This window comes from Euprymna scolopes, chromosome 20 (assembly GCF_053919585.1).
Source record: "Euprymna scolopes isolate OS-2025 chromosome 20, ASM5391958v1, whole genome shotgun sequence".
In the NCBI taxonomy this organism is placed as follows: domain Eukaryota; kingdom Metazoa; phylum Mollusca; class Cephalopoda; order Sepiida; family Sepiolidae; genus Euprymna; species Euprymna scolopes.
Window position 1 is genome coordinate 91,338,172 of NC_136501.1, and position 24,528 is coordinate 91,362,699.

Here is a 24,528-nt window from a genome sequence, read left to right on the forward strand (position 1 = left end):
GTAAAGTTTAATTAGAGCATAAAAAATACCCTTCCCATTGGTACTTATGGGAATAATTGCTAAGATATTGATTTAGATAGAACTAGTAGGGTATCTGTCATTGATTCCCTCTCCCCCAGGGAAGGAGTAACAAAATAGAAAAGTAAAGGAAAAAGTAACATTTCTTGACCTTTTTCTATCCTCATCTAACTCTCCCTTTCATATTTTCCAGTCAAGACAGAACAGATACTACACTCTTATCCTAATCCAAAGGTCAATAAAGAAAAAAATATCACTAAATAAGGACCCTGACACCGACCACCACCATTGATAACTTAGTCCCTACTGACCAGCAAAAGAATAAATATGAAAACAAAAATGTATTTTTAGTCCAAAGGTCAATGGAAAAAATAAAAAATATTGCTTAATAAGGACCCGGACACCATCCCTCAACTAATTTTGATGATGCAATTCTCTATCTATATAAAAGCCAAGTACGTCCAAGGATGGAATACTGTTGCCATATCTGGGCAGGAGCTACTAAAACAGCCTATCCTGCCTTGACAGAGTACAAAATAGACTTCGTGGCTTAGTGGGGGATGCCCTTTTCTCTACCCTGCAACCTCTCTCCCACAGAAGAGACGTTGCGAGCCTGTCCTTGTTTTATCGTTATTTCCATGGTAGATGCTCGTCTGAACTCCAATCTCTGGTCCCCCCTCGCCAATCTTTCACGAAAAACACCCGTCTAGCTGAATCCACTGTGAAAAATTTCCCCCCTCTATATCTGTGCCTAAATCAAAACGCGGATTCCATGAACAAAGCTTCTTTCTGAGAACTGCACGCCTGTAGAACTCTGTTCCGTCTGCCTGCTTCCCTCCGGACTACAACTTAGATGTCTTCAAGTCTAATGTTAACAAATTCCTAATGAACCGCCCCCTTAAGTAAACACTTCAGCAAATCTCCTCACTAACATAATGTACTTGCAATAACCCTTATCCCTGAGTGGCTTCCGGGCCTTGATAAGTGGTGATCACTGTGTAAAAAAAAAAAAAAAAAAAATTTGTCCCTATTAATCTTCAAAACAATGAATATGAAAAAAATGCACTCAGATTCTATCTGAGGCATTGCAGAAAGATATATCAACTTTGTGGGTGTGCCGTGTGTAGTTTTTGACTTAATTGGGGACACACACACTCACACACGACTACCTATTATAAAATTGAAAAAACAGACAAGCATCTTTTATAGATAAAAAAAGTTTTTGTCTTTGAAATCGATTGCACTCACGTTCATGTGTCCAATCTTGCAGGAATTTCTTTCTTTTTTTAAACACGAAATCCAACAACTTCCTAATCCAACACATTTGAAGTCACCTGGTGCCATTAACGAGTCGATAATTGCAAGTGGCTGTGAGACACTGCCGCCACCAAATAAACTCTCCAATAGAGACTCTAGTTTATGTCTGTCTATATTAATAGGACAGACTGGGACGTCTGTCTCTCTAAATGTTTGCTATTTTTAGGAGAGCTATTAGACTGGAGAACATGAAATTTGGTAGGAATAATAATACCCCCAACCTCTGCATACTGCCACAAGGGAATCATAGTCATCTTTTGTTCTTATAAAAAAGTTTGCAAAGACATCAGAAATTTTAGTGTTACTGATTTTTTCAATCATTCTAAGGTTCCTTAATATAGGGGTTTAGATTGAGAACATTTTTATTTCTTTTACTTCTAAAAATCATAATTCCACCTTTTTATTTTATTTTATTTTTTTTGATTAAATAGATTTGATGCAACCCAAAATAAGCAACACTCAAAAGGAACACATTTTATTCTTAGTGATTTTTAAACTGAGGCAATTTTATTTTTTGTTCCGATCCAGAAGGCCTCTTTTTAGGGAGCTGGATTTTCCCTAACATTAAAAACCAACCTTATGGTTAATCTACATAGTGTAAGTTTGTAACTGTTTTTTTAAATTAAAAATATATTCTTTTTATAAATTTCTATGATTGGTCTTTAATGTAGCTCCCCAAAACGGGCATTAGATTGGACAAAAATAAAAACCAGCTCAATCTAGAAGGATTTCTTCTTCACGGATTGAACATAGGAAAGATTGGCAAAACCTGCCCTTCTTTATCAAGCAATAGTCATAAAACCGTTAGCAATAGATGGAGGTTACTAAGCTAATTAGGGAATGCATAAAACTTAGGAACATCACGATAGTTAGCTGATACAGAACTCCAAAAATGTGACAGTGATATGTGTTCATTCACAATTCTGAGGCAGCAGATTCAGGACTGCAGAACCCAATGCAAAAAGAGATCACTGGTACATCTGAGCAAACACCTGTATGATTATGCAGTGGGTGTAATGTAAATGTATTAGGTTACGAAGAGAGTTCTTGCAGAATTTTTAATTTGATTTCAAATGATGTATTTTAAAATAAGTTTTCATTATAATAACTTTACTTTATATATCATTTTAAAAAGTGTTTTTCATTCTATCTAATCATTTAAATTACAATCGTTGAAAAACAATTATGTCTTCTATTCAGAACATTGAATGCAAGATGAAAAGCAAATACACACAATTTTCTTATTTCAATTCAAGATAGGCTGAAAAGCTGTTGAACAGCTTGCGATATCAACGTTGTGTTTGGCCCAGGACCCACTACTGAATGCACAGCACAATAGTGGTTTAAGAAATTTTGTGGCGGCGACGAGAGTCTTGAAAATGATGAGCATAGTGGTTGGCCATCGGATGTTGACAACGATCAATTAAGAGCCTTAGTTGAAACCAATCCACACACAACTGGTCGGAAATTTGCTTCTGAATTAAACATACCGTATACAATGATTTCCAACCACTTGAGAGATTGGAAAGACAAAAAAACTTGAAAAATGGGTGTCTCACAAATTGAATGACAACCAAAAGAAATGCTGATATAAAGTGTCATCTTTCCTTCTTTTACGCAACAAGAACAACCCATTTCTCGACTGGGTTATGATTTGCAATGAAATATGGGTTCTTTACAACTGGCGATGCTCAGCCAAGTGGTTAGAGACCGACAAAGCTCCACGACACTTCCTGAAGCCACAGTTGCACAAAAAGAAGGTCATACTGTTTGGTGGCCTGCGACTGGTCTCATCCATTAGATTTTGAATGCAGGAAAAACCATTACGGTGAAGAAGTACTGTCAACAAATGGATGAAATGCATCAGAAACTTTAACAATATCCAGCATTAGTCAACAGAAAAAGCTCAATTTTCCTCCAAGACAATCTCTGATCGCATGTTGCTAAACCGACTCTGCAGAAGTTGAATGAATTGGGCTACGAAACTCTGCCTCATCCATCATACTCTCCAGACCTCTCACCTACCGACTACCAGTTTTTCAATATCAACAACTGTCTGTGTGTGAAATGCTTAAAAAACCTAAGCTATATGAAAAACCCCTTCAGCAATTTCATTGCTACCAAAATGTAAGATTTTTACGCTACTGGTATAAATACACTTGTTTCTATTTACAATGCCTCCCCACGGGACAGAGTTAGACACCAGGGTCATTTTTTTAATGTGGAAAAAAGGAACAATTGTTTTGCGTTGGCAGAAGTGTGTTGATTCTGATGGTGCTTATTTCGATCAATAAATCTTTGAGCTGAGATATATTCATCTGAATTGAAAAGTTAAAAACCGCAAGAACTTTTTTGTCAATTTGATATATCGTTGCAAGTTTGATTTGTTCAGCTGCAGCACAGGTCGGTATTTAAGCATTGCGGTGGGGTAAGAACCATAAAATAATCTGTAGTCAATATAAACAACTGTTATATTGACTTGTACGAATTTAAACAGTATTACTTCTATGAATTATTTTTTTTTATTTTAAACGATTACATTTTTGCTAAATGATAAAGATTGCAGCCAGAGAAGAATGCGATAAAAAATTCTGTAAAGGTTTTATGTTGCCTTTGTTAAATATTAAATAAGGAATCATTCTGATTTAAAATCCATTTATTATTACACATGTAAATTTAAGAAAAACACATTTGAAATGTGCCAGAATTATGTGAATAAGAAAAATAAAAACAAGATGGTGACCAAATTTTATCTGATTTTGTGCTATTTTGCTTATTTGGATAATGTTGACATATTTCAAGCACACTGACACTGTAAGGGGCTAGTGTGATTTAGGAACCATATTAATGGGGGCACCTTAAGTGTTGAGTAATGCAGCAAAATGTTTTTTCACATTACATTTAAATTTCTGCATGTTGATACAGTCAGCAAAATGGGGATGAAATTCTAAAGACTAACAGTTTGAAGAAAGCTATTGGAGTAGAAAACCTTGCGGCATCCAGGGACCTCTAACATCAAGAGGTGGGATGTTGCCATTTGTCAGAGGTTGGGTATTTACGTTGAAGAGGCACCAGTGCAGCAAGTTCGTCAGAGTACAGTTCATTGAAATACTTGCAAAACAAGCAATGGGATGTAGCATTTTATTGATATAAGGATTGTTAGCGAATGGTATTTAGTCCTAGTAATGTCTCGATTTAATACCAAGGTTATCTCCCACTCTACCGTAAGGACTCGGACAGACATATGCATGGACTTGGAGTCTATATTCGAAACACCCTCCCCCTAACTAGAGAAATAAAACTAGAATCAGAGGGCCAGGCCTTTATGTGCTTCAGACTAAATATGCAACACAATATTAGCTACTTATATTTTCTCTACCGCTCTCCCTCAAACCAAGACTGTACCCTAATAAACAAAGTCTCAGACAGCATAGATATAGCACTCTCCCTCGATACTAGCGCACAAATACATGTATTTGGTGACTTCAATGTCCACCACAGTAACTGGCTAGGATTCTCAAATCACACAGACGTAGCTGGTAGCGCCACATATAGCTTCTCTATATCTCATTCCCTATCTCAGATGGTTACATTTCCGACACGTTTCCCAGACCAGCACGATCAACATGCCTCACTTCTAGATCTCTTTCTGACAACAGTTCCCAATGACTGTACAACAAATGCCCATAGCCCACTCGGGAATGCTGATCACGCTGTGATAATGGTAGAAATCAGCCTAAATTCTCGCCCTAAAACTGAAGACCCACTACTCAAAACAACGAGGTATTACAAAAAGGCTGATTGGGAAGCCATCAGGGAGCTCATCAGAGATGCCCCATGGCAAAATATCTTTACTCTTCCAGCGGAACAGTGTGCAAATGAGACAACTGAATGGTTCAAAACTGCTATTGAAGCACATGTTCCCGCACGGAAATACTATAGCAAGCCCCACTCCCCCCAATGGTTTACTTCTGCTTGTGCAGCTGCCATTTGTCAAAGGCAGCATGCGTTCCGCAGATTCAACCGACATAAGTCCAGCTCAAATAAACAGAAGTTTATAGAAGCTAGAAATAATTGTAAGAGAGTGATAGACACAGCTAAGTCAGATTACTCTGAAACCACCAGAAAGCGCATCGAAGCACAGAAATTAGGAACCCGGGATTTTTGGAAAATCTACAACAGCGTAGTTAATAATGGACAGTCAATTATTCCCCCACTAACAAACAATCATGAGGTTGCTTGCACGGCAACTGACAAGGCTAATCTGCTTGCCAGTCGGTTTGCCTCAAACTCCACACTGAACTCGGTACACCACTCACTCCCTGATTTTCCTCTGCGAACAGACGCCACACTTGACGACTTGAAAATCACCCCTTCTCAGGTACATGCTATTATAAAAAACCTAGACACCTCTAAAGCATGTGGACCAGATCTCATCCCGGCTGTGCTATTAAAAAAATGCTCTGCCGAGGTAGCTCCAGTTCTGTCCAAACTTTACAATAAATGCCTTAACGAATCTTGTTTTCCCGACTGCTGGAAAACCGCCTCTGTGGTACCAGTCTTCAAGAATTCTGGTGAAAGAACTGACCCACTAAATTATCGCCCCATTAGCCTCCTCCCGCTTTTCGCCAAAATATTTGAGTCCTTAGTTAATAAAGCCCTAGTCCAGCACCTAACAGCTGCTAAACTCTTGACTGACAAACAATATGGATTCAGGCAAGCCCGTTCAACAGCAGATATCTTAACTGTAGTTTCTGAACGTATATACCGTTCATTGGATAAAACAGGGGAGGGTAGAGCGGTGGCCCTTGATATATCTAAGGCTTTTGACAGGGTATGGCACGATGGTCTTCTAAGGAAAATTAGATCATATGGAATCACTGGAAGAATTCATAACGTAATTAAATCCTTCTTAAGTAATAGAAAAATCAAAGTTGTCCTCGACGGACGTACATCCAAACAATATGACATAAATGCTGGAGTGCCTCAGGGGTCTATCCTTGGACCTCTATTGTTCCTGATATTCATAAACGACCTCCCTGATAATATTGTTTCGGAGATGGGTATATTTGCCGATGACACCACTCTCTATAACAGATATGAGGGGAAAACAAATGAACACATATCCAAGAAAATGGCAGAAACACTAGAGGATGACCTCCAATCCGTAGTGGAATGGGGACAAAAATGGTTGGTCTCATTCAATGCTGCTAAGACTAAGCTTGTTTCCTTCAATAACTACAAGAAACCTTCTCTACCACCAATAGCAATGGCCAAGAACACATTGCCTGAAAGTACTTCTTTTAAACTCCTCGGCCTAACGTTTACAGGGAATATGAACTGGAATAGATACATTGAGAGCATTGCCAAGGCTGCTGCAAGGAAGGTTGGCTCCCTCTACCGTGCTAGAAAACTACTTACGCCTGCCAGTATCCTATACCTCTATAAGGCAACCATTCGCCCATGTATGGAGTACTGTTGTCACATCTGGGCTGGTGCATCTGCTGCTTGTCTCTCGCTCCTGGACAGGGTTCAAAAAAGAGTCGCAAACCTGATAGGTCCTGAACTGTCATCTGGGCTTCAACCTCTGTCCCATCGACGAGATGTTGCATCCCTCTGCCTGTTCTACAAATACTTTAATGGTGAATGCTCTGACGAACTGCAAACACTTGTACCTCCCCGACGTAACTACCCCCGACAAACCCGACAAGCTACTAAGTCTCATCCCTTTACAGTGGAGATCCCTAGGTGCAAGAAAGCCTTTTACTCCAATAGTTTCTTCCCCAGAACTGCGGGTCTTTGGAACTCCCTTCCGGGATTCTGCTTTCCCAACTGCAATGATATGCAGAAGTTCAAGTGTAATGTTAACAAACATCTTTCTACTCTTCTCCCTTCATAATGACCCCGCTAATTGATTCCCTAATAGTAGCCCCCTGCTTCAAAGTGGCACTGTGCCTTGTTTGGGGTGAAAATTGAATAAAAAAAAAAAAAAAAAAAAGCTGCTTTACGCTTCAGTGCCATGGTATTTAGCCGTAACGTAGATCCTCTAGTTAACATGCCAGAGAAAGACTGGGAAGGAAAGACCAAAGACAGAGACAGTTGGAGGACTTTATCAAAGTGAGGTACTGCAGCTTTTGAGATCAATAGAAGAAAGGCCACAGAGGACAAATGTAAAAGGAGGAAAGAGTTATCTACACAGGGCCTTTTTCCCCAGGGATTCCCATGCCCTGGGTGTTACAGAGTGTGCATGTCAAGGATCAGTTTGCAGTCACCAGAGAGCATGTTACCAAGGACAATCTTCCCTTTGATCCTAAGAACTAGTCAAGAGAAGAAATCCTCTCTATACCTCACTCTCACACAAGAAGAATAGGGAAGCAACACTGAGGTGATGGGACAGGGATTGGTCCGTGGTAGACATTGAGGGACCTATTAGATTAGAGGTTTTTTTGTTTTTTTTTGAATGCTTAGTGACTTGTGCACCAGCCCAGATGCAATAATACTTAATGTGTGGACAAATGGTGGCTACTATTTTTTACTTATATGCGAGTCACCACTTATCAAGGCCTGAAGGCCACTCATGGATAAAAATTAATGAGCATAAGTTGGTCAGCAAGATACCACCATAATGATCGATAGTGGTGGAAATTGGATAGAATTTGATTGTTCAAGAATTTGTTTACATTGGATTTGAAAACGATCACGTTGTAGTCAGCTGGAAAGCAGTCCAAACTGTTGTATTTTTTAGGAGTTATTTCACAAGAAGGTGAGTAAATTCGTTTCCAAAATGAGTCATTCGCAATTCTAGTAATGAGCGACTACGCCAAACCTTTGCAAACATAACAAGCATCAAACGCAGTTCATTCTAGAAAAAAGAAACGCTAAGAATAGTATTATATAACTTTTCATTTTATGTAATTACACTATATGGACAGTACTTTATAGGTTTAAGGTGCACCCCCCCCCACCCCGGCCTTACGTTTTTCTCAAGATGAAAATAACTTTGAAAATTTAAATTGGTCAGTCTTCCATATTTGTTACCCAGGAGGGGGGGGGGAGACTAAAATAAACCGGATTGCACATTTGTTTTTATATTAAAACGTTTTTAATTGCTTCAATTTATTTTTGTACCCAAAATAAGATGACAATATTCGTTTTTCTTTGGGGAATTGGAGATTTTTTTCTCCAATATTTATATAGTGCTCAATACATCAGTAGAGTTTTGTAAAAAATATATGTATATGGATGGCTACATGTGATCATTGCTTTTATAAGGCTATAAATTTCACATTAAAAAAAAATAAAAAACAGACGAAAACAATTAAACACATGAAGAAATTATTGAACAAGAGATTTAGCAGCTTCATTCGGATCATCAGAAAAAGTGAGATGAATGAAACCAGTAAATTATTACTTTGATGATTTCTTCCTGTGTTTAAGTGCCTTTCCTTTTTATCTTTTTTTCATTTGTGAAAGTTTTTTTAACCTTGAAATCTATATAAAAAAGTTTTTAATTTAATTTTTAGTCCTTCGCTGGAAAATTATTTTGTTAGTAAATCATTTAATCTTCTGCGATCGCTGAATCAACTTGCTTTCTCGAACTCACAAATTACAAAACGTACTCTGAAAATTGCATTCTGGTCATGAAGTAATTAATTTTTATTTCTTTAATTTTTTTTTTGTTTTTGAACAAATAAAATTGTAGGAAAATAAAATTACTAATTTTGGAAGAGTAAAAAGTTTGTAGAGAAAATGAATCTTTTAAAAATGTCTCATAGCTGAAAAGCATTACTCAGTGTACTCGTAAATATCTCCAACAAGCATGAAAAAAAAAAAGAAAAAAAGCACAATGTAAAAAAAAAATTAAAAAAAATGTATAAAAAAAATTGAAACTCACTTTGAGTTTGCATAGAGAAACAATCAATCATTTTTTTAATTAAAAAAATTGAATAACTGATTTTATATCTTTCTAAATAAAGATTAATAATTTGGATTATTTGGACTATTGTTCTCATCTTGAGCGTTATTTTCATAAAGCTTCGGTTGACGTAACCATGAATCTTCTTCAAGTCTATCTTGTCGAACTTGAGAATCCACAAGGACTCATAACATACAAACTAAACAAAATTCAGTTCTAAGCAACACTCTTTAGCGGGGCAGATTGCTGAAACAATCTTTCATTTGATGTTTGTATCACTAAGTGAAATGGAATATTGAGATAACCTGTCCCCCTACTTCTGTAGGTGATTGGTTCAATCCTCAGTGCAGTGTATATTATGAATACAATTTTGAATTAATAAAGACTTCTACCCTATCAAGGTTTAAAGAACGCGAGCATGCTGCTCCTGGAGATTAAATAAAGGATGCTATTCAAAATTTCATATAGATTTGCGAATTTGACAAGATACACCTGAAAAAGGTCGGAGGTTACATTGATCGAAACGTGAGAATAACAATGACGTTGTGAACAGTAATCCAAATAATACAAATGGTTTTATGCGATAAGGTGTTTTGAAATAGAACTGTGTATCATTTTTTTAGGATTCCACTGTAGTTAATATTAATCCTGTTATAGATATGAGCATGCTACTGGCTTAGAAATTACCCACTGGTATTTGTTTCAGCATTCGGCCTGGAGCGATTGGGTTGGCTCCATCCAGAGAATTTGCCGCATCCCAAATGAATGCTGACCACCACAGCACCAGATAGAACTGTTAACCAATCATGGTTCCCGTGGCAAGACCTATAGAGGTGAAGGCTAAATATCATGTTTCACTGTTATGAGCTAGGTATCCAGCTGACCTTCATATCCTCTTTTCCAACTCTGAAAAGGGACTGGTTTAAGGAGTTTGTGGATGAAATCATCTAGGTGATGAAAGAGAATGTGACCTAACTAGCGGAGACAAGAGGAGAGCTTGCTGCAAAGATATGTAGCAGTGAGAATCTGATAACGAACAAAGACATTTGAGATGAACTGCTGCTAATGAACACAAAGGATGTGACACAAACAGTAGTGATTGAACACCTCAAATTTTCGTAGGTCGATTGCTCTTATCGACCAGGTTTCACAATCGTAGAATAGAATGATGCATCTACAAAATAACTGGGAAGAAAACCCTAAACTGTCCGAGGACTAATATTGACCATTCAAAATCTACTCTGACTAGATGAAATTATGCATATGGTCAATTGCATATGAATAACTTAATGATGTCACAAGACATCGATCATTCCGTTATCTGTCTCCATTCTACTAAATTCCAGTAACACCACATACCTAATAGTATATAACATACAAGGTGCCTTCAATAAGCTTTCAGGCCTTTTTATACAGGCATTTAAAATTGTTGTAGACTCTTGAAAATTCAGTATCTTATTGCTATACATCTTATGAGATGGCTGACCAATTTTTATGATTTCAGGTTCAAATAAATAGCTAAGGCAGGAATTGGAATACACCCTACTAAAGTTTGATTGTCACAGCTGGTGAATTTCAAAAATGCAATTTGGACATGAGGACACTTTAGAAGAACGATATGCAATAAAATTCTTTTTTAAATTGGGAAAAAATGCCACAGAAACATATGGAATGTTTCAGACTGCTTTTGGACTATCTTGCATAAATTGAGCATTATTTTTTAGTGACATAAGAGATTCAAGGAAGGCAGGGAGTCAGTGAGGGATGATATGAGATGTGGAACGAGCAAAGAAGTCAGAACACCAGAGTTGATTGGCCAAATAAAGAATTTCATGGATAAGAACCGTTGTGTGTCTATAGACAATAAGTGCACAGTTTGAGGTCAGTATGGGAACTGTACAAACAATTATTCACAAGGAACTGAAGAAGTAGAAGATTTGTGTGAAGATGGTCCCAGTGCACCAGTCCACAACTCCATCCTTGTCACAGACAATTTGACCAAGATGGGCATCAAGACAATCCTCACCTTCCCTATGGTCCAAACCTTGCTCCTTGTGACTTTTGGTTATTCCCTAAGCTCAAGGAAAACCTTAGAGGCTGTCATTATGAGACAACTGAGGAGATGAAAGAGGCTGTGACGAGGGTCATTGTCATTGACACGCTTACACAAGAGGACTTCCATGGGGCCTTCTAAAAGTTGTTGGAATGAGACAACAAGTGCATTGCAGCCAGAGAAGATTACTTCAAAGGGGACTAGAGTTTCATGTGTGTATTATCAATAAATGTTTGCATATAAAAAAAAAAGTCTAGAAACTTATTTAAGGCACCTCGTACAGCTATGGCTGGTTTAGACAAACAGGAAAACAATTTTTTAATATTTTTTTTTTTTTTAATTAATTTCTATTGATGTCTATTGATAAGATTTTCTATTCTAGAAGTAGAGAGCAGATCTTGGGTTTACTTTCCGCACCCTCGTAATTCTTGTTTCCTTTATTTTGTCCTTTAGTCCTCATATTTTATGAATGTTTCTGATAAAGGGGGAAAAATTGCTGTTTTCTGAGCCAGAATCTATCAACCTAACACTTATTCTTCGTTAATTTTTAACCATAAAATAGTTTGTTTTTTTTTAAAGTATTTTTAGATTAAGTGGCTTCATGCCTTGTCTGGAGTTATTTCCATTACAAAACAAAAAAAAAAATATGTTTGCAATAAAGGGAGACTAAGAAAAGTTAGTATTTAGCTTCTCACCACAAGGTTAGACAAAAAAATCAGGTAAGATTTTGAAAAGCCAGCACACTAGAAGTGTGCTCTAGCATACAAAAAATGCCTCAGCAGCCCTGTCAGCATACTCCAGTAATGGTGCTGCAAATGATCAGCAATAAACTTAAGGTTATCATCTACTCAAAAGTGACGCAGACTGTCGGATTGATTGTAGAGATCAAAAAAATATTTTTTCATTGAAGTAAAAAAAAATTTTTTTTAACATTTCCTTTTATAAACAATACTTGAAAAAGAAAACAAAAATATTCATTCTGAGTAGAAAAAATAGCCCTTTACTAAAAATACATTTTTTTTGTTCAAAAGTAAAAATTTATAATGTAAGAGTTATTTCCCTTGATTGCATTTATACTTCAGACTCATCATTCGCCAGGGTGTGCACACATATATTGACAAAACAAACAAAACAGACAAACAATTTTTTTTTTTTTTTTTTTCATAAAAAAAAAAAAAAAACTCAAATCATTAAACATCAAATTTCCCTTCGAACTAACATTAATCTGAACTTAGCTTTTGTAATTTTAAGAGAAGCCATTCTTCTAATAATTATTCACACTGTTGATTTCTTTCTCCTTTTCAGTCATTCCAAGACGAATGGAGATTACCAATCATAAAAATTACGATAATAAAAGGAGAAAAAATCTGACGATGTGAATTTAAAATGGAAAGAAAAAAACAGAAGGCTTGATAATTCGTCTGTTCAGTGGGTTTGATTGAAATGACCGTTTTCAAATCTCTTCAGCTTCCAGTTAGTGTTGGATATTCAGGATAGAAATATGGATCGTTTTGTCATCTTATTGTAGTTATTCCATCCATAAATTAAAATTGTTGGCTGTTCTTAATTATGAGGGATTATACTTCGGTTTCCAGATAATGTTAGTTCATCAGGAGAGAATATACACCATTTCGGGGCCAACCTCTTGAGAGTTTCTACGCGTACTGCCCTCACCCTCATTGGTGTGAGGCTAATATTGCAATTCAGATATTAGCCTCACAACAGATGAATCATCAATCATTTTGTTTGTTCCTTTCCATTTTAAATTCACAAAAATTATATATTGGAAAAATTCATGATAAATAAAATTGAATAAATTACAATATTTATTGATCCATCATCAATTTTTCTTATTTCTTTAATGGCTATATCCAGTATATATTGAGCTTTTTATTATTTTTATAAGTTTTGAGAAGATATTATTTTTGCAATTCTATTTATTTATATTTATGTGTGTGTGTATGTATATATATATATATATATACACACACACACACACACATATATATATACATACAAGACTATTTCATAATAAAGAAGGTTATTAACAAGGTTAGCTTGTAGACATTCCGAGATCCGTTATTAGTGATGAAATGCTTTTTACGGCAGGTTTCAGGTTTTAAATCATCAAACCAGTTCCACGCGTAACCCAGACATTCCACGAAAGAAAAATGCCCCCTTCTTAAATGCAATATGGCGCCATGTACGTTAAAATTACAAACTAAATGATCTGATAGAGAAAAAAAAAAAAAAAAAATGGTGCTTGTTTACATTTGTGATCAACACATTTCAGGTGAAAACATTACATACTTGCGTGTCATGGCAAAATTAGTATAAATTTTAAAAATTATGAAAAAATGATCCAATAAAATATTTGCTAGATGTATTTTTGACAAAAAATCATCCACAATGACATTCTGACAAATTGTTTACAAATGGCAAATTCTTAATTTAAGTTAAGGGTTACTTCCCTTGTTTGTCATACAGAGTTGGTCACACAACTCTTTCACATTAAAATATATGATAAGATTCAATAATTCGAGGAATTCTATTTTCATTATATTGTAATTTTTGTAATTTATACTAATTTCACCATAACATGTAAGTAGGTATTAATGTTTTCACCTGAAATGCGTTGGTTTAAAAGCTTACCATTGTGAACAAGCACCAAAAGACCATACGTGACATGGCCACTCACCATCAGCCAATGAAAATCGTTGATGTGAAAAATTGCATTTAACTTGGACAAATCGTTGTTGAAATACAAACGTGGAATCAAATAAAAATGCCACCCAAGTCGGATGTCAAACACGTCGATAAAGAATGACCACTAGATGTTCAAGATTCATATTTCAAAATGAAAGACAAATCAACATAAAAATCAATTCTGTTGAAATGCGTTAAGCAAAAAAGCCTGTCGGGAGAGACATAGCACATACCGTCAAGATGGCGGTGATAAATACTGGAACTTGTTGTTTCCGTGGAAAGATTCGTGTTGGTCGTATCTACCGACAAAGTATCTCCAGTGCCGCTTGGATCTGATAAATCCAAACTATTGCCATGCGGCTCGTAATGGCGTGTGGATCTTAACCTGTGGTCTAAGCTGCGACGAGATCTTCCGTCATCTTCTGATGGTCCATCCTCAGCCGTTTCGGTACTTCCTCGATCTGAACCTGCAAAAAAACCCAGAAAACATGAATATAATAACGCAATTTAAAGGAAAATAAAACATACCCCCCCCCCCAAAAAAAAACACTTGTATAAAAATACTTGTAAAACTAAATTGAATATGTGTGTGCGTGCGTGTATATATATATATATATATATATATATATATATATATATATATACACACACTAGCACACAGCCCTGCATCGACCAGTCATAAAATATGCTTAAATTAAGTTATTCGCAATTGTATTTTGAGTGTCGCCCACACCAAAAATTGACCCCATTAACTTTCCAGAAGAGTGTAATTTTACAACTAAATTTTACCAGGTATCTTATCCCCTATGCCACAGCTCTGCAAGTGAATTAAATAAAGTATTCTATTCAAAATTCCATGCTGATCCCCAAAATTGGCAGAAAGATTCCAGAGTTCAACAGAAAGATTCTGGAGTGTGACAAAATACATCTGAAGAAGGTCGAAGGTTACATCAACTGAAACATTGCGAAAACAATGCTCAAGATGAAAATGGTAAGCCGAAGAATCCAAATAATAGAGAAGAACTTGTTTCTCCAAATATTTACATCCAACTAATCCCCAGAGATGACTTTGCTTGTTCCTTTAGTCATGTATTTTTCACAACTAAAAAAATATCAGTACGCACAACCAGGTGACTGTATAGATCAATGATTATGTGAGGTTTTAGATAGATAAACATTTTCTTTTCATTAATTTTTTTCAAACTGGAGTATCGATTAAACAAAACTCCTAAAATTCATACTAGAACTGTCCATGGAAAAAAATAATTTCCAAAGATAAGTGCTAAGTAATAATTAGTTCTAAATGACTGTCTTCTGGAGGTTGAAGGTTCAATCCTCATTATAGGCAATACAAAGAATATAATTACCAACTACTTTATTTCTACCAGGTCATGACTGATGAAACAAGAGCAAGTAACACCCCATTCAAAATTCTGAGGGAATTTCTAAGTTCAACAAAACACACCTGAAGGTCAGAGGTTACATCGGCTGAAACATCATGAGATTAACATCCAAATAATACAAGATTTTATTTTATTTGTATTCTTAGTTTGTTTTTCGACATTCTGTCAACATTTATATTTCTCTTAAATCTGTCCATTCAACCTTTTTTTTTTTTTTTTTTTCGGAAACTACTGAGCTGATTTGGTTGAATTTTTGTCAGGACTTTTGTTATAATAAGGTAGAGCGAACTATGTATTGATATCCGTTTGATGCAGAGTTAGGGATTAATACAGATTCGTATTTAATGTAAAACCGAGCACCAATTAAACTATATTAAGTCATTAATTTGGAATAAAGCCATCGTTTTAAGTCAACGGGCTATAACTTTTTGCCTTCTTTAATGGGTAAAAAAATCTATTTTATATAAGTTGAAGCTATTGACATCGACACAGCAGACATAATTTCAGAGTCGTATTTGGGCTTTTTTTTTTTTTTTTTTTTTTTTTTTTTTTCACCAATCAATAATGATTATATAAAAGCAATAGGAAATGAGTATGTTAGATTAAGATAATGAATAAACGCTTAACATTCAAGGAGAAATGTGAAGCCAAAAAAAAGTTATAAAAAAAAAAAAAAAAAAAAAAAAAAGGAATGGAGTAGTCATGAATGATTATCAAATTTAGATCAACCTTTCAGGAATATAAAAATGGTGAAATTGAGACAAAAAGCTTTCGGAAGAAATACGAATAATTTGCGCAAGCGAAAAAAAAATAAAAAATAAAAAAAAAGGAGAAAAAAAAAAAAACAAGGAAAGAAAAAAGAAGAAATAGCAGCTGCTTAAGAAGATCCGGAGAAGAAATGAAAAATCCAGAAATGTTTTGTTTTTATTGATTTTTGCTTCGCATAAACTTCTTACTATAATTCATTCAGATTAAGATCTATAAGATTCAAGAAAAGAGAAAGTTGACAAAACACACTCACACCCACATATACACACTTTTTTTTTTTTTTTAACTAGACTAGTTTTATACAAAATCGTTCCAGACAAGGTATGAAGCAATTTGATGTAAACAGCTAAAAATAAAAAACGTGCTCAAGTGAGGACAGATTTTGTCATTTAAACCATACGTTTGGGGTTAGTGCAGAGAATCCTACCAACCACTATATATGATTTCTGCCACTCTATGCCTAAATCTAAACGCAAATTCCATGAACAAAGTTTCTTTCCCAGAACTACCCACCTTTGGAACACTGTCCCACTCGAATACAACATGGTGGCCTTCAAATCCAATGTAAACAAGTTCTTGTTGAGCCATCCCCATAAATAATCAAATTCTACACAATTTACACCACTCTACATTAATTAACCCTTATCTTCCAGTAGCCTTCAGGCCTTGATAAGCGATGACTGTCAAATAAAAAAAAATAAAAATTATTATAAGTGTAAAAGAAATTTTTGAAGATAGAGATTTGTTGCTTGGATGATGCGCTCAAAAATGGGTCATATCAAACTTAGGTGTAGAGGTTATTCAAAACGAAACCATGTGTGATCAGTAAATAAGTGGACCAACCATGGAATACAAAACCAACAATACAGGGTTCAAACCCGATATTGGAATTGGATCTAAGCACTAACTCCACTCAACACATCTATTCGATTTAAACTTTTCCCTTGTTCAGATGTCTGCTATGGGACAGAACCGCCTTTAAAACTTCAAACGTATCCTATTTTGATGAAATTTATATCATATGTATAAAATTTCTCTGGAGAAGACAACGGAAATGGTTCTGAATCCCTACTTTACCCGCTCTGTGATGAATCTCTATGTGCCCTCTGAGTTCTGGGGGGCAAATCTTTTGAAAAACTTATAATTTTAATAAAATTTAAACCATATGTATAAGACACTCATTCATAAAGAATTCTAAAATTCCAGTTGCTTCTGGGCATATTAGGGGACGAAAAGAAAGTAATATGGTACTGTGAGCAGAGTGAAAAAGGACAGTGTTCTTAACAAAATCTCGAGTGAGGTCAGGTTTTCTTGCTAATAACATTCATTTAACATCACTTTTTCCTTGTATCGAGGTGAAACGTTTTCTGATTATGTAAGCCCACTCTCCAGTTGTTGAGTAAGTCACGTGTTTCCAAATTCTATTGTGTGCGGTCTTGTCCAATCATTTGCTGCCAAGTTTTGTTTTTTTTTGGCTGGCCAAGCTTCCTATAATTCAAAACATTCATGCGACTGCAACGATTTATCCAGGAGGATGAACCCTTCATATAACCTTACCAGAATAACCGATGCATCCTAAGGACTAATGCAAGTGCTTTTCACAAATCCACTGACCTGATGTGTGGGGTATTAACAACGATCCATTGCAGATCAATGTGATCATGGATCTATCATTGCAGTCATATGAGAGAGGATTTGGTGATAGTTCAGGATTCATTGCCATACAACATGATGCTCTTGACACGGCTGCCATACAACTACCCTTAACGTAAACAGGGAGATAACTTGCAATGTTATCAGATGAAACAACTCGCAAAATTCCACCCATGCAGTTGTACTCTGTTCACATCCACTATCTGTGCTCAACATATTTCCAAGGTAGCAGAAAGAGTCTAGCACATTCAGGGTGTTTACATTTAGTACCATCATTTGGTGGGGACAACTGTCAATAGCGCCTTTCTCATGCATTTTCGTACACTTGAAGTTGAGGTTCAAAGCTAACTTACTCTTCAGCTTACTACAGTTTTGTGGACACTTACACTAGACATGAGTTAGATTGTAGTGCATTGCATTAACCCTCTAGGGCCGCCCGTGCCATATATGACAATTCCAATCAGGAAGATTAGAGCCCAAGGGGACAGATATGGCACATTTCATAACTTTCAAATTTTTAAATGAATTCACTTTTTTTTGTTCAGATTCATGATTCTTGATCCAATAAAATACATAATTTCAAATTTCAGAATTTGTATTAATAAGTATTAATGTTCAGGCCCTGGAGGGTTAAACATCTTTCCAGCACACAAAACAGAAATGTGATGGTGACTAAGTGGTTAATGATACAAACTGACAACCTAATTATGCTAAGTTTGAATCCAATTCATTCCACAGACACATTTTTACTTAGGGATGTTTGCACTCTTCACATGGTACTTCCTGTAAGTACCTAAAGTCTTCTTAGAAAAAAAAATCTAACCAGAAAGATATCAAGGAAACGAATGCCAACAATCTAATTCTGACAAAATAAATGAATGATACTCAAGAGCAACAATCCACAATCTGCACTCAACATCTCTTCTAGATAGCAGAAAGGGTCTATTACCTTTAGGGTGTTGTCATCTAATTACATCCCTTTGTGGGGGACAACCGTCAACAGGATGCACCTTTCCCATGCATTTCCTACACTGTGGACTTACAATAGACATGAATTTAAATTGTATCACACTGCATCAAACAACTTTCCAACATACAGAACAAGAAGGTGATGATAGCTAAATGGTTAATGACACGAACTGACAACCTGGTGTCACATTTTCTGATATAACCCAAGTTCACTTTTCAGTTATCACAATTCAATGGGTCAGCAGTCTCCAAATTGCCCTATGTGCAGTCTTGTCTAATCATTTGCTTCCACGTTTTCTTTGGCTGCGATTTAAGATATTCATGCTTCTGCAGCTATTAATAAAATAGCCACGTCTATTCAATTAATCACATACAAATAATTGTTTACAATTGTCTAAAGGATTCATTAGGTACTTGTAATCAAATACAAGTTGTTATTTTACCCCTAGCTGGAAAGGGGGTATACTAGTGGTCCATACCTTACCCTCGTGTTTTTCTGAGGATCCAGACTTCATATTCAAATCTCAAATTTGTGGGGTAAGTGGTTAAATATTTTAAATTGCTGCGACAGATTGAGAAAAAAATTTTTTTTTTTTAAACTATAAAACTGACACGTTGTCATGTATTTTTTCTCTCCGCCCTCTTTATAAAGATTGAAATACAAGGATGCCAGCTGTACATAAAAGAAATAATTGTCAGTTATTTGAAAGTCGGTAATTTTTCATTATGCATTAAAATTAGTACTTTATAAGAAAAAAAAAAAAGAAAACACTTAATTCGTGCAAGAAGAATACATGTAAATATATATATATATATATATATATATATATATATATTCACACACACACTTTTATAATATTTACATTATACAACTTTACTGGGAAAAGACACTAATTTTTATGCTCACCTAAAAACAGATTCAATTTTATTTACTATACAAGCATACAATTGTTTTGGCCATTTACTGATATTTTTATATATAGTTCTGTGCATCTATGTTTTTTTTTTCTATTATTATATTAGCGGGGCATTCGACAGTGATAAAAGTATGCATAAAAAAAAAAAATAAAATAAAATAAAAAATCATATTGATCTATATATATATATATATATATATATATATATATATATATATACTAGCAGGTCGCCCGGCATTGTGCGGTCATAAAATATGCTTAAATGATATTTTGATTAATGCAGATTTCGTATTTATTATTATATTGGACCCAATCTATAGCAATGATTTTAAAAGTTTAAAAGACTCGTGCGCCACCACCGAGAATTGAAACCAAAACATTTGCCTTACAATTTACTTTTTCCTTTGACGTTAATGCCTGATCTAAGACATGTTTGCTGCAAGGCTAAAAATTAAAACATGAACCAATGGCTATTACGTTACATATGCATATTCATAATGCCGTCGTTCGACCTTCACCTGGCAAAGTCCATTTTTTTTAATTTTCACATTTTTGCACCGATTTTCCTGACTAAAACCCAAATATAAAATTTTGCATGGGTTCAAATACTCTATATTAAGTTTCATGTTTGTAGACCAAAAACTGATAGAAGTTTGGAAGGCAATTTAAAAAAACAACAAAAAAAATATATATATATATATATATATATATATATATATAGAGAGAGAGAGAGAGAGAGAGAGAGAGAGAAGAGAGAGAAAAAGACATTTTTGTTTACTATAACCTTATTATGCAAATATTATGCAAGTATAAATCATGTCGAATATCTGCAAAAATATAATTACATGTAATAGTTAACTAAAGATGATCATCCCATAAAAAAAAAACGAAAAACTAATAGGGAATTAATTAAAATGAATATTTAAAAGAATATGCAAATTAGCTAGATGTTTTGCAGATGAATGCAATTCCAGAAACCATATATAACAAAGTTGTATTTTCTTTTTAAATGAATAGAAAAAAGGGTTTTTAATATGAATATCAATACAAAAAAAAAAAAAAAAAAAAAATAGAAATATATATACATATATATATATATATATTCCCGGTTAAAAATATCCAAAAGTTAAAAACATGGCATTTCAACAAAATTTTTTGATAGTGCTCAATTAAATGAAAAGGATATTATTTTATTGAATTTAGGTAAATAAAATTACCATAAGTCGCTACAATAAATCAGTTCAATGACCTCAAATAAGAACAGAGGTATATTGTCGCCTGACAATGTCTTAAGACTGAAACAATGGATTTATTGTATCGACTTATGATAATTTTGTTTACTTAAATTAAATAAAATAACATATATATAGAGAGCAGTGTGTTTATGTTCACAGGGTAAAATTCACTGAATCCTTGCTATGTTGATATAAAAGTGTACAATAATAAATAGAGCAGTTTATTTGGTATAAAACTTTATCCATGTAAACATTATTTGGCCACATATTTGCAGACATATTTCAGTAAAAGCTATGGATTAGCTACGCTTTTAGACTAAACTTTTCTGAATTTGTTAAGAAACAAAAAAATAAAAAAAATAGAGAAAAATTCATAAGGAATTGAACACGTGAGCAATTTAAAAAGTAAAAAACATTAATTCAAACTGACAAGAATTTGTAAACATCGGATGTTTCAAAATAACCATGTTGTAGACAGCTGGGATGCAATCCTATGGTATTGTATCCCACAGATGGCAAGTTCTTGAAACTTTGCCCATAAAAGTTCCATTTAAATACACAGATGACAGAATTTTTTTTTTTTTTTATACAGCGGCTGTAACTAAATGAGTTTTTGTCGTGATTTGGTGAAATTGCCTGGGATGACAATTACTAAAAATGTACCAAATTCCACGAGTGATTTTGTGTGTGCCGGGGAGGGGGGTCTAAGAAAAAAAAACATGAAAACAAATGTTTAAACTTAATTTTCCATGCAATTCAATAAGCCCCCCCCCCCACTCCAATAATAATGATTTTTTTTTGGGGGGGGGGGGGTTGCTGGAAGCAGGAGTTAAACTTTAAAATCACACAAAAGAATAACACAGCAGCCGAAGCTTAAAAGCAAGCCAAGAAAGGCAGGTAAATAAGAGAGACAAAAAGAGACATAACTAGAAAGAGACCGTTATACAAAAAGAAAAATCAAACCAAAAGACTGAACTTTGGCGTAAAACTACAGCCAGAGATCAATAGAAAAGAACCCATAAAATAGTGTCGACCTGCTACAAAGAAAGAAAGAAAATCTATATTTTTGAATATCATCAGGAGTAAAAAAAAAAAAAAAAAAAAAAAAAAAACAGTTGTTCCATCTGAATATAAAAATAAAATGGCCAATATAAGGGATTTTTGACTTCCAAACTGGGCCTGCTCGGAGTTGCCTGGGAGTCTGTTTACTTTCACTTTTCTTGTGCTTTTTTTTTTTTTTTTTTTTTTTTTTTTGTAAACTATGGCATTTTTCTTGTGCTTTTTTTTTTTTTTTGTAAACTATGGCGTTTATTATCAAATTATTTTTTTTCTAAATGTCAATAATTATAAAACTCTGGACCGTCCAGGCGTCTTTGCTTAAATCTTGTAAATTTTGGTTTCGGTTTTAGCAGAGGACACCCAAGTCTTTTTTTTTTTTTTTTTTTTGCTTTTGAAATCACAACTGTATATTGGATACAATATAATGGGAAATAATTGATAGAGAACAGACTATAATAATAAATACGATATCTGCATGAAGTAAAATATCATTTACGTGTATTTTACAACCGGGCAACACCGGGTGCTCCCCTGCTAGTAAGATAATAAAACTTTACTTATTATAGTTATTAATTGAACCTTACTTCTTATATTATAGTAATTGAAGTATTAACTGAACTTAAAATCAGTAGATCTAATTATTTAAGAAGGCTGTTAGCAATGTAGGATTCTGGGATAAATTAAGGTTGCATTTAAACAGAACAGTTATCCTGAATTTGTATTCTTTGTTCCGTTTTTACGGCACACTTTTGGTTTATTTTATTTCTGAAAAAGAGATAGCTCTCAAAATTATCAAAGACACTTGACCATCACATTTATATTAAACATATATAAGTCCATACTTTTACCGATTTGTGTTAAAGATTTTCGAAAAATAAGTAGATATATATAGTAAATTAAATGCGATTTTCGATTGTCTGTTTTTGTTCATACGTCACTACCCGATATCTTACACTTCTTAAACAATTGCATATTTGTTTACCAGTAATGCTTTAATCAAACTACCTCTCCTTTTTAATAGCTTTATATATTTTGCAAAACTTCTGACCTTTTAATACAATATGATTTGTTAAGAATTGTAAACCAGTTTAAATGACTTTCCAATTGACAGTTGAAAGTCCTTCAAATTACTTTAAAATTACAAATTATCACAAAGAAATTTATTCTATAAAAACGACTGTAGGATTTAATGAATCAAAACCAACTTGAATTTAAAAAAAAAAAAAAATTATTTAAAATGTAAATGTTTATACGTTTTCTTTTTAAATACGTTCTCAATTGAGATGTACTTTTATGAACAGAAAATGTATTTTAAAAAATAATCCGGTTAGTTTCAAACGTTCTAATAAATTTCAGTTATTTCATAGACCTAACCGATAATTGCACTAGTGACCCAAGATGAAATCAAAGAAAAATTTTAATGGTGCCTGCATATTTCTTTTTTTGAAAGATTTAACCCTTATTGAAACTTAATAGATTATGAATGTTAACATACAAACAACTGACTTAAATATAAAGATACTGCATATATAAAGTGCAAATTTCAAAGAGATTGTTCTAGAATATTTTTTTTTTATTTTTTGCTTTTTATCAGATTGTTATCTTGATTTTGTTTTCATGTTTGCAGCCAAAACCTTGGACGTATTACGTCCTTATTGTTGTTCATATATGTGGTGTATGCAAATATAAAATAGCTGTGTTTACGAAATGCATATGCATAACAATGGCTAAAGATTTTCACATGTATTCTTGCCAATGGTAAATAAGTTTTTAAAATAACTCGAGGAGAATGTGAATTCATAACATTCACGCCATAAATGAAGCAGCTTTCAATCCATTCTTGTTGAATGATTCACAAAGTCTAAAAACAAAAGAGCACATATGAACAAAAAGAACGGCATTATAATGTCAACAGTATTGTCTTGCCGATTCTCTCCTCTTGAACACGTGGCGCAATCGGAAAAAAGGTGGACGGTTAATTTTAATGTATCTAAAACCAAGCTTCCCTCTTTCCATAACCAACGCTCTGACCAACATCTGGCTCCCAATTAAAATAAACGGCTCTCGTCTTGAGGATGCTCCATGTTTAGGCAGGCTTCCTGGTCTGACCTTCACTCCGGATTTAAAATAGAGCACAAATATCAAATCCATTGCCAAGGTCGCTACAAAAATGGGTGGATCATTCTACCACTCCAGTAGATATCTCACTGCCAATGCAATCCTCTACCTGTATAAGAGCCAGGTACATCTGAGGATGGAGTACTGTTGTCACATCTGGGCAAGAACTGCTTAGAGTACCTTATCCGGTCTTGACAGAGTTTAAAACCAACTTCGTAATCTAGTACGTGATCCCCTTTTCTCTTCTCTGCAACACCTTTCCCACATAAAGAGACATTGCGAGCTTGTCTCTGCTCTATCGTTAGTTTAATGGCAAGTGTTTGACCGAGTTCCAATCTATGGTCCCCTCTCGCCAATCTTTAACAAAAAACACTTCTCTAGCCAAAATCACTATAAA

General features: G+C 34.5%; 1 protein-coding gene across 31 annotated transcripts in view; it reads right to left on the minus strand.

The window, feature by feature from the left end:
- LOC145241638 (uncharacterized) overlaps positions 1-24,528 on the minus strand; it is a 530,026-nt gene that overhangs the window by 325,700 nt on the left and 179,798 nt on the right. For all 31 annotated transcript variants that reach the window (XM_080104769.1, XM_080104766.1, XM_080104764.1 and 28 more), the window contains exon 2: positions 14,243-14,476. In XM_080104769.1, coding sequence (XP_079960895.1) covers positions 14,243-14,476 — 234 coding nt within the window. The remainder of the gene's footprint in view (positions 1-14,242; positions 14,477-24,528) is intronic.